General features: G+C 39.7%; 1 protein-coding gene across 1 annotated transcript; it reads right to left on the reverse strand.

Annotated features, from left to right (window-relative positions):
• Positions 1-40: 40 nt before the first annotated feature.
• On the reverse strand, positions 41-6,711 carry LOC120739996 (ankyrin repeat domain-containing protein 34B). The gene is made up of 5 exons (XM_040042043.1): positions 6,352-6,711; positions 5,200-5,417; positions 4,549-4,731; positions 4,058-4,274; positions 41-2,549 (listed from the first exon to the last, which is right to left on the reverse strand). The coding sequence occupies exons 2-5, from the start codon at positions 5,410-5,412 to the stop codon at positions 1,696-1,698; spliced, it is 1,467 nt and encodes a 488-aa protein (XP_039897977.1). The 5' UTR covers positions 5,413-5,417; positions 6,352-6,711; the 3' UTR covers positions 41-1,695.
• Positions 6,712-12,283: the final 5,572 nt, after the last annotated feature.

Consider the following 12,283-nt stretch of genomic DNA (forward strand, 5'->3'; position numbering starts at 1 on the left):
TTTTTTTTTTTTTTGTTTGTTTGTTTGTTTTTTGTTTGTGTTTTTCCTGTTCAGTTCCTCATTTTTCCTCTTGATGACAAAGCAGTATTGAATATGAGGCAGTCTGTCCTTGGGGAGTTGCTTTGTATCTCATGTTAGGGTAGTTTCAGATCCTAAATGTCTTGTGTAGTAAAATAAGAGGTTCCTTCGTATGTTTCTTTATATTGTAAAGTTTCTTTAGACGAAAAAAAATATTGCTTATTGGAAAAAAGGTGGGAATCTGCATTGATGATGTATTTTTTTTTGTTTTGTTTTGTTTTGTTTTAATTTTCATCAAGTTGTCAGTCGTTTTTTGCCTGTGTCCCCCTTGTTGTAGATACATATTAAAAATAAATAAAATGACTTCACTCCTTTTGCCATGAATATAAATTTTTGCCTCCAACATAAATGCAAAAGTTGATGAACAGGAGTCAGTTTTCAAAAGGTTTGTGTGAGTTTTTTCTTTCTAAATATTTGTTTCATACAGTTTATATCTCCATTGTGTTCAATACAGAATCAACAAGAGGGCTGCAGCCAGGGATTAATTTATAATTCATTATTTACGGTTTTGCAGAAATTAAAAGCAGAAACCTTAAGTTACTTAATTCTAAGAGCAATCCACTTTCCCATTGTTAGTGTGTTTGAGTTATTTGTTGACTGACTATTCAATTTCTTACATCTTTTTCATTGCATTTCTTTATGTTCTGCTGGTTCACGTTGTACTTCTCTGACAAAACACTAGTGTTTTAACCCAGATATTTGTGAATGGTTTCCACAGCTAGCTTTGAGTTGATTGATTGCTCATGTTGAATGAGAATTTAAGCAGGTATCCTCTAAAGTTAAATTAGTTAATAAACCGTACTCCATCTCAGAATCACAAGTCTGAGTATACAGTAAGCTCTGTAAGCTTTTGGGCAGCAGTACAATTTTTTTTTCTCCTAACTTGCCTCTGAACACCACCACAGTGTTAAATCAAACAATTAAAATGCGACTCAATTGCTGTTTTTCAGCTTTGAGTCATGGGGTCTAACAAAAGTGTTTCATTAATTGTTTAGGGATTTTTCAGAGGCTGTATCTGTATCTAACTGAAAGTTTTGAGGGGAGGTGGAGCCTGTCCCAGCTGTCATACACCCTGGACAGTTTGTTAAAGGCTTAACACAGAGACCAACAGCCATTCATGCTAACATTCACACCTACAACATACATTTAGAGTCACCACTAGACCTAACATGCATATCTGGATTGTGGGGTGGAAGCTGGAGTATCTGAAGAAAATTAAAGCACTTAAAACATGTCTTATTGGGTTACGATCAGGTAACTGAGTTGGCGATTGAAGAATATCCCAAGTGTTGTAGCCCTGCACACTTCAGAATTTATCCTGTGACTTCTATCAAAAGTCACACCATCAATAAAATCTCCTTGTTCCACTGGCAGACATATGTGTCTATACCATTGCCTTGACCATGTTTGATGGATGATGTGCGGTGCTTAAGATAGATCGTAAGTATTTCCTTTTCTTATCATCATGCAGTATGCTTCAAATCCTCTGTTCTGTTCCTTCTCCAAACTTTTCTCTTCCCATGATTATACAGTAGAGGCTAAAACTAGTCCAAGTACTGGCGAACCTAACTTGTGAAAATGACGCTGGGACCATTATCCTTCAAATATAATATGGTCTCACATGTCTAAATAGTTCATCCGTGTTCCTCTTTTTAGCTGTTCAAGCTGCACCGAGTGACGACGCAGTGACCTCCTGTTTCTCTCGTTGTAGCAGGAGGCAGAAGGAGGAACCAGCGAGGTGACGGAGGAAGCCGAGGGCAGTGGAGGGAGTAGAGCTGGCCTCACTGATGCTCTAGAGGGAGGAGAGGAGCTGGGTGGGTGAGGCAGAAACACCATGGTTCTGCTTTTGGCTGGTGAAACCTGGGTTGGAACCTGGAGGTGAGATGTGGATTGGCTTCCCAAAGGAGGGAGGTGAAGTAGAGGAGGGTCGACTGTGACAGAGGGGAGGGTATTCCTGCGGAGCTGGGAGTGAGGGGGCAGGCAGGTGGGGAGCTTTTCGTCTGAGAGTGACCCTGCAGGAGTGACACATCGTTTGAGGACCACGCTGCCGGGCGTTGCATGAGTAGAGCTCATCTCAGTGAGCGAGACGACAAAATGAGAAGCCTTCAAAGAGAAATCCTCATGGCTGCGGCTGTAATTCTCTCCTCCATATCCGTTATCTCTCCTTTGAACCTTGCCTCTTCTCCTCTCTTCCACTCTGGACTGATCAAAATGGGACTCCTTTTCTTCTTCCTCCTTTTCCTCACCCTTACTCCTTCCTCTCTCCCCTCTCAAATCCTCTCTGTCTCTCTCCTCCTGTGGGCTCCTCTCGCTCCTGCCCTCCTCATAAGCTCTGTTCAGACAGGCCAGGTTGTGAATCGCTAGCCAGGGTTCAGATGATATTCTCTGTCTGAGAGGGGGAGAGCTGCACCGGCTCAGTGGTTCACAGGAGGGACGTCTGCTGCTAACGCTGCTGCTACTTCCTCGTTGGCCTGGTGGAAGAAAAGAAGTCAGTTTTAGGGGTTAAAATCATAGATGTAGAAGCTGTTGAGAAGCGGCATCCTTTCTCTGTTGCTGTAATGTTTCTTCATATTTGTCATAAAGCTGGCTCCCTGTTGGATACATACAAGGCTTTTAATCTACCAATATAGTGTCTTAAAAAAGGTGAACATCTATGATAAAAGTCACTGATAATGTCTTGTTTAGAAGATATAAGCTGCAGCAGTCGTCACATTGTGATATCTCTGTCCCTGTGATTTACATCTGCCCACTTTGAACACCTCTCACAGTGCCACGCAGGAAGCCATGGCAATCCATCCTATTTCAGTCCAGAATAAAGCGAGGCAAAGCTACACATTCGTATAAATATGTTGTGCATAGCGTGTGCTATAAATTCTAAAAATATTCAGCCAGGTTTTCCCCAGTTCATCACTTACCCTCACATGACACATCTTTCCCATAACAACCATCTGTCTTTATTCACTCTGCTTCTATGGTACAAATCGAGTTCATAGTCGGGACCTGTAGCTTCCTTCATTACAAGCTTCACTCACCCTGGCAACACATGTTCATTTTCTCTCCTCGGGAATGAGCGTGCAGCTAATGATTTCAACCACAAGGCATTTATTCTCATCTGTCTAGACTTGTTTTTGTTCAGTGCTGATCTGCTATTATCCAGGAGAGGCAAGTGTCTGCATATAGAGATTGCAGTATTGATCTGTTTTAAGGCGGTATAGCCAGACAACTCTGATAATATTATTCAGAGCCGGTTAGGGAATCCGTTATGCTGTGGGGGAGTGTTTTGTTGACATGGATCGGGTCCGCTAATCCTTTAAAGAGAAGCGTCTCTGAAAATCAGAACTCGTCCTGTGATGAAATGTTTCTGTTCAGATGGAAAATGCCGTGAGGGCTGCAGTAGCAGTTCTGACTGGTTTGGTGTGGTCAGAAGTGCAGCTTTGTTGGAACTTTAACTAAAACCAACAGTCGTGTCAGTGTCTTTAAATACAGTTGTGGTCAGAAGTTTACATGGAGTCATCATGGGCATGGCTGTCGAGATCATTTTCGGCTTTTAATGATTTCCTTTGAATTCTGCTTTTTCCAGGGTGGAATGATTATACAGCAGACATCTTTATTGACTTTAAAAAACAAGAATTGGATGCACAAGTTTTTTTCAAGTATACAAGCAACTCACTGAAGATCTAAGAAATAGAACTGAAGATTCAAACAAACTGGTAATGTCTCTCTGAGCCATTTCTAAACAACTGCATATTCCAATATCATCCGTTCAAACGGTTGTATGTAAGTACAAGTTATTCAGATATGTCTTAATAACTTGGGGATTAGAGAAATTCCAAAATAAATTCAAATGTATGCACCCAGTTCTTTTTATTTAAGACATTGAAGGTGTACAGCCATTTCAGTGGTACAGCCTGCTGGTGTGGGATACACCATAATTCAATTAAACCAAGGCATTTTCCTGTAAACAAAGCTCATTACTCACTTGTTGCTCTGAAGTTGAAGATGTTTTCGCCCTCGGGTGAGTTTGGCGAGCCTGTCTTCAGGACGATGTCAGATGGGGACATGCAGGACACTGGTGAGGTGTTTGGGGATGGGAGAACATTCAGATAGCGTCTGGTCACAGGGCCTCCATGCACACCCACCTCTGTGGCAATGATGATGATGTCACGACCTCTGACCTGACATGCATCCATCAATACCTGAAGTACAAGAATGCTGGTAAAGTAACTTTACAGGTCTTGTGGAGGTGTTGAAATCTCCTTCTTTTGGAGTTCTATTACATCCTGGTAGTTTTAATGATAATCATTTAAAATGAACCAAATGATATCAATTAATTGAAATGAACTCCATCTTAGGATGGTATAGGGTTAAAACCCTAACTTATAAACAATGCAAAACCTCATAATATCCTCTTCCATCCTTTAAATGTATTGATTCACACTTCATTTCATTTTTTCTTTGCTCCTTACTAACCTTCAGAGTAGGCTGATGCTGCACGTTGATGGCGTAGACCAAAGCTGAGGCTCCAGAGTAATCCTCCATGCTTGGGTCGGCTCCTGCAGCAAGGAGTGTGGCTGCGACCTGAGCTCCCGCACGCTCCATACAGGCGTACATCAGCGCAGTACGCCCAGCCCGGTCTTGTGCATTAGGATCTGCCTGATCGGTGCAAAAGATCCAATTGAGTGATTAATTCAGTGATAAATGGTTATCCCAGAAGGGACATGGTCCGGTGTTAGGAGTCACTCGGAAAGCTCAAGTGTATATTTTATAGAAACCAAATTTATCAGAACTCTGTGCAATTTGGCTAATGCTCTCTTAATTAGAACTGATCTGGCACTGTTGCTTTTGTGTTGTGGCTCTCAACTGTGACTCACAGTGTGTTATATTCTGTTCTCTGGTGCCAGCATGTTCAGGAACACCCTTTTAGTTGGATGGGGTACACAAGCAGAGCTGGATAGATCACAAGCCTGTTTACTATGCATTAAAAGTTCTCCTCTCTTAGAGCAAGTACAGTTTTTTATGCATTAAAAATACACCTAAGTCAATAAACTGCTGAACTTGTATGCACATGTTTACATTCAAGTGTCTGTATTTAATGGTGACTATTTGTCACTGCGGACTGACCTTGTTCTGGAGGAGGTATGTGAGGAGCTTAATTGTCTCAGGCCCAGCAGGCTCCCCTCTCAGGGCCTTGCAGGCAGCCAGCAGAGCTGTCTCTCCTTTAGGGTTGCGCCCATTTACCTCTGCTCCACCGTCTACCAGCAGACGGACCAGACGGAGCTTCCCAGAGGATGCTGCACTGATGAGCGGGCTACAGTCTGACAGAGGGTCCAACATCGCCGCTGTAGGGCATTCAGTCATTTATCATTCTGATACTAATAATATCATATCATATATATAGATGCAGAAATGCCTCAATCCTGTAATCAGAGCACTAATTGGATTACTATGACATGCACATGCACTATATTGCCAAAAGTATTCACTCATACGTCCAAATAATTGAATTCAGGTGTTCCAATAACTTCCATGGCCACAGGTGTTTAAAATTAAGTCCCCAACTTTCTGCAGAGTCAATCTCTACAGACCTGCAAACTTCATATGTTCACCTGATTAGTTCAAGAAGCGTGCATAGAGAATGTTTTTCTAGTGATGACCCCTTCCTGTTCCCACATGTCTGTGCACCAGTGCACTAACCAGGTAACATAAAGACACGGATGAGCGAGTTTGGTGTGGAAGAACTAGACTGGCCTGCACAGAGTCCTGACTTCAACCAGACAGAACACATTTGAGATAAATTATAGCAGAGACTGCTAGCCAGGCCTTCTCATCCAACATCAGTGTCTGACCTCACAAATATGCTTCTGCAAGAATTATCACAAATTCCCATAAACACTCCTAAACCTTGTGGAAAGCCTACCCAGAAGAGTTGAAGCTACTTTAGCTACAAAGTGGGCCAGCATCATATTAAATCCTTGGATAAGGATGGGCTGTCATATGTGCATGAAGGCAGATGAGTGAATGCTTTTGGCTATTTAGTGTCTGTGTCAGCAGTCGTCCTCTCATGCACCTGTCGCTCATTCAGATGTGCAGAAATTCTACATCAGAGTTGTGCAAGCAACAGAGATACTTATAAAAAGTAAATTTAAAGAAGACTGGGGAAAGATTTTCGATTTTCTTCCTTATGTCATTTTAAAATTTTCTTCTAATATCAGTGAAATTTTTAATGGATGAGCAGAGTATCTACAAAGTACCTACATTCAACATCATTCTTACCTTAATTTTTCTGTTCAGTCTGTCTTCTTCAACAAAACACAAAGACAGCAGTCATCTTCAAGTTATCCAGATACGATGCAAAAAAAAAAAACCTACTACCCTGCTCCGAATTTTATCCTGATTCTTTACTAGCTTGGTTTTCTTCATGAAGCGTCCTCGTGTCGCTGGCCTGCAGCAATCAGCCGAACATGAAGTGATAGGATACTAACTTTCATGTACTCCCTCGGTCTCTGTCTCCCTCCGTCCTGATCTGTCCTCTCCTTACCTGCTGGGTCAAAGGGAGGTTCAGCCCACGGCTACTGTTCAAAGTCATAAATGGTTTTAAGCCCAAAATGTCACCTGTTGCAAACACTACACTTCAAAAGAGCCAGAGGGCCTTTGATATGAGTCAGCTTTGAACAGTTCTCATCTGCTTTGAGACCATCTGTGTTCAAACACTGGCAGGGAGACATAGATGAGAAACAGAACTAAGGCTAAGCAGGCTCACACATTAAACTCATGGCAGCTCATTTGTATCTGAACATTTTTGACGCACTTCTGTTGTTTGTATTTTAATCTTTTGTTCTTTCAGAGCACTAAGCGGCTGTTAATATACAGTCATGGTAAAAAGAAGTACACCTATACAATTCTTATCGGGATAAATTAGGTAAATATGACCTCAAAAGAACAACACATTAGAATATAATGTGACATTATTCAGACCTACTACAATGACCATTAAGTAGGTCATTGACCTACTTAATGGGTACACCAGTGAACAATTAAGTCAATCATCCTGGTGGAGGACCGTTTTTCAAACCCAAGCCGTGCTGCCATGTTCTTTTTTACAGAAAAGAGGCTTTCGCTTCTTCTAAACAAATCATACCTTTTCAGTCTTTTTTCTAATTGTGCTGTCGTGAACTTCAATATTTAAGATGCTAACTGAGGCCTGTAGAGTCTGAGATGTAGTTCTTTGTATTTTTGCAGTTTCTTTGAGTATTACACAATCTGTCCTCAAGGTCAGTTCGGTCAGGTCGGGACATTCCCTCTCAGGGTGATACAGTTATCTTGAATATTTTGTGAATAATCTTTCAAATTTAAAACTTTGTAACCTTTCCCAGACTGACAGGCAGCAACAACTGCTTCTTCAAAGCAATGACTTCTGCTTTTTTTTTTTAGAGATGCTCACAACCTACCCTCTTAATTCCTGTAGAAGCAGTAAAGTTGTACTATATTTTTATATTTTCCATGTAAAATAAAATGTAATTTGTTGTTCATACGCGATTGTATTTAGCTAATTTTAAGATATGTTGATATATAAAACCTCAAATATGAAGGAGAGTGTATGAAAATGCAGATGAGTGTAATACTGCTTCCAATACTGAACTTTTGATTGAAATACAAATGAATTCAGTTAATCGAACTGTGTCAAATATAACTGGTGAGAGCTAAGACTATAAATCAGAAAGAATCTGGATATAATAGAGGTGCTCACACTTACTGATGATCGGATAATCGAGTGCATTTGATTAGCAGCACCTGGCTGGTGTTTACATTTAGTTTTTGTATACTGCTCCTGCAAAGTGGCTGAATTTTTGTTAAATATATAATTACTTGTGTTATGTAGTTGAGCCGACCTGCCGAAGGTAAAATTGTATTTTTATGTCTCGACATATAAAATGTTATGAATGAAAGTGTGTGTACTTTCATTTTTGTGTACATACTTTTGATTTGAATGAGAGAAAGAAGGAAGAAGAGACAGTAGATAAACATTTCAGAAAACTGCACACCGGTTGTGTACTTGGGCCAAACCACAATTAGGTCAAGCAAACAGATTTAGACCGGAGCAAAAGCAGCATGTATAACATGTTTATAAGGCAGTGTGAAAAAAGCAGCACTGTGTCTTATGGTATTTAAATTATTTTTAGTATTGAGGGCTAAAAGCTTTACTACACAGTAGAGCCTCAAAAAGCAGCAATCATCTCCCTTTTTGAAAAGGTTATCTCAGCATGCAAAATCCTTAAAGATCTTGTCTTCTATCTACAGAGATGTAATAGAGCAACAGGCTGGTTTTGAACTGTATGCAAACGTATTATCTGTCAAAGTTTTTTGGGGTGCTATCTATAGTAAATGTCAGCTGGCTCACTTTCCCAAAGGTGCATATGTTAAATGAAAACTTCATCTGTGTGTGTGACAAGCTGTGTGCAAAACAATGTGAAATATCAGCTTGAGCATTTAATATCCATTTAGATGTTGACATATATATGGATTGCAGTCCAAAATGCAGTGTTATTGAGTCATTGCATCGCCTGACACACCCCATTCCTCCTTCTGGGAATGACTTCAACACTCACTCATGCTGCAGCATTCTGAAGAGACACATTTTGAATGAGTACTGCCCTAGTAACATCATTTTGTCATGGTTACACCAATGTGAAATGACAACCACCTCCTAAATAAGCCCTTCAAAGGAAATTCCAGTGATACATGTCCACCACATCTAACTAAAATAGGCAAAATTAAATCGTTAAGATTGTAATTATTAACACCTAAAAATACAACATTATCTTGTTAAAATTTGCTGGGAAGCATTTGGTTTCTGGCATTGTTTCACTGGGTCTCTCACAGCTGGAAAAAGACAAACACAGAAGACTAAATTATCTCTATATGTGTGACTCAGCAGCGACAAAATCCACCAGGAAAAGCTGAGAATGTAGATTCCCTCAGAGCCACTCTGCATTATATTTCAGCACGTGTTGAACTGTCACATGGTGCCACATTTATATCTTGATGTTACTAGTCAAAAAATTTAAATGCATCACTTAGAGTTGTAATTGTGAGCATTGTAGCAGTGATTCAGCCCAAAAAAATTGCACAAATTCTGTTTTGCAACAGGCGGCTAGAGACACGTGTCTAAAGATATAATGTAAAATTGGTTCTTTGCTAAGATGTCTGTTACGTGTCGTCACAACAGCAGTCCCTCCCTTGAGTTAGGTGCCTTTTTTTTATACTTGAATGATTCGAAGGTCAGTGTTAAGCAGCTTAACAAACAAGAACAAACACAAACATTCATCTGAAAATGATCAGGTGCAAGGAATGGACTGAAAATCAGTGAAAAAGCAGCCAATGTCTGATGAAAACATTTAAAAGACCTACAGAGAGCCTGATGAAATATTGCTCAAGCCAATTTTTTTTAAAAAATTACAAGAAAGTTTGGCTCCTTGGACGCAGACTATTAAGAAATGAGAGATGTCTCAACACTTGTACTGCTGTCACCACTAACCTGAATATACATCACAGATCTCTTAGTCTGTCTGATTCCACAGGTGGATGTAGATTTAAGATTAACTTTTACATGCACAACACAGGCAAAGCACACGTTTTGTTAATGGTCGCCATAAACACATGATATTTTTAATGTTGTAATATATTAGGAATATCATGTAATCCTGACTGTTCTGCTGCCTTACATAAATTTGAATTAATCTCACTTCCCACTCTGAAGCGTATAACTGAGAAATTAAACAATACTAATTGTGTACATGATGTTCTTCCATCTCGTATAGTCAAGGATTGTTTTAATGTAATTGGACCCTGTCTATTGTCTATTGAACCTGTCCTTGCTTTCTGGTTATGTACCTTCAGTTCTTAAACATGCTTTTATTCAACCCGTTTTAAAGAAGAATAACCTGGATCATAGTGATTTTGCCAACTATAGACCGATTTCCAAGCTTCCTTTCTTGGCTAAAATCCTTGAGAAGGTGGTTCTACTTCAACTGCAGACCTACCTGGACGAGAATAATATAAATGATAAATTCCAATCAGCCTTTAAACAACATCATAGCAGTGAATCAGCGCTGCTTCGTGTTTTTAATGATCTTTTATTTATGGCTGATAATGGTCGTCCTTCTGTTTTAGTTCTATTGGATCTCTCATCTGCATTTGATATGGTTGACCATAACATCCTAGTCGCAAGATTAGAGCACTCTGTTGGCATTAAGGGCACTGCCTTGGACTGGTTCAAATCTTACCTCTCCAATCGGCTCTCTTCGGTACATCTGGCCTCATCTTCCTCTCCCCCTGTACCTGTTTGCTGTGGTGTCCCCCAGGGTTCTGTGTTAGGCCCGACCCTTTTCTCACTGTATATGTTTCCTTTAAGTGCTATCTTTGAGAAATACCACATTGCTTTTCACTATTATGCGGATGACATCCAGATTTATTTTGAGTTAAATGATGATCTCGCTTTATCTTTAAATAACTTTCGTGAGTGCATGAGTGAGGTCAAGAAATGGCTGTTGGCAAATACTCTTATTCTCAATGAAAAAAAGACTGAAATCATGATTTTTGGCAGTAATGCCCTTCGCGCCAAACTTCAAGATGCCTTTGGCTTTCTTACTAGTTCTTTCTCTGATACTGTCAGGAATCTGGGTGTCTTGTTTGACAGCTCCTTTAAACTTGATAAACAGGTGTCTGCTGTTGTCAGATCTAGTTTTTATCAGCTTCGTCTTATCTCCAGGGCCAGACACTATATCCCGTATAATGACTTAGAAAAGCTCATTCATGCTTTTGTAACGTCAAGACTAGATTACTGTAACTCACTCTATTCTGGTCTCCATGTTACCCTTCTACACAGATTACAGACAGTTCAGAATGCTGCGGCACATATTCTAACTAAAACCAAGAAGTTTGACCATATTACTCCTGTTCTTGCTGAGCTGCATTGGCTGCCTATCAAATACCGCATTCAATTTAAAATTTTGCTGTTTACTTTTAAAATTATCAATAATACTGCTCCAACCTATCTTAAGGAACTTTTAAACCCTTATGTCCCTGCCAGGGCTTTAAGGTCATCCTCGCAGTTATTGTTAGTTCAGCCCAGATCTCGGTTGAAATCTAGAGGCGATCGATCGTTTGCCTTTGCTGCACCTGAGTTATGGAACAGCCTCCCGATGGCATCCGGGAGTCTGATTCTATTTTTCTTTTAAAGCACGCCTTAAAACTTATCTTTTTGAACTTGCCTTCTCTACCCGTTAAATGCTGACTTGTTAACTGCGACCTATTGCATTAACTTTTTACTACTCCTTCATTCTTGGTGTTCTCTATCATGCGGCACTGGGTCTGCTATAATCTATGTGCTGCAGTCCATTTTATCAGTGGTTTTTTACTGTGAACATTGTCTGCTGTTCTTATTATATTGATATTAATGCTCTTAACTGTATTATTTTATTGTTTTTTTTTGTAAAGCACTTTGGTATGCCTAAGGCTTTTAATATGCTCTATAAATAAAGGTTGTTGTTGTTGTTGTAATGGCTTGTGACCATTTTGCATCCCATTTTTGTTTAATCTAAGTTGAATGTTGTGATTAGATTTGTTTTAATATACTGGAACTTTAATGTGTAGTCCGCTTTTACAACAGAGTAGTTGTCAGTTAGTCAAATTGTACTCAAATTGTAATGTAGTTTAAAAGAAAAGGTGGTTAGAGAAAACCTACTTCCTCTCTATAGCTGTGCACAAACGTGCTAACCAGACTGGTATAACTTCTAGATCACAAATAATGTTGCATAACTTCCTGATTTCTAAACACATTGTTTATTCTGTATGCATAGCAATCATTGCTTAAAATATTAGGTTTGTCTTGCTCACACCCTTTTATTCTTGACATATAAAAAAGTACCCAAAAAATCAGCGTAAATTAATAATACTTGTATCTCAGTATTTCGCTCAGATAAATCTCCATCCAGCCGTTTATAAATCGCTGAAAACGAATCGAAACAAAATCACCTGTGTCCTCGCACTCACTGTGCAAAGTACCCTCAACATGCCAAAGAAAGAGAATTAGCATAGTGAGAGGGGAAGTAGAAAAAACAGTAGAGGTGGTTACGTAAAGCCCTACGTAATGGTTTATTTATGTCGGTGGGCCAATAAAATGTGCTCTGACTTCAGCCGTCATGAC

Source organism: Simochromis diagramma, unplaced genomic scaffold (genome assembly GCF_900408965.1).
Source record: "Simochromis diagramma unplaced genomic scaffold, fSimDia1.1 OVJJ01000304.1, whole genome shotgun sequence".
NCBI classification, from domain to species: domain Eukaryota; kingdom Metazoa; phylum Chordata; class Actinopteri; order Cichliformes; family Cichlidae; genus Simochromis; species Simochromis diagramma.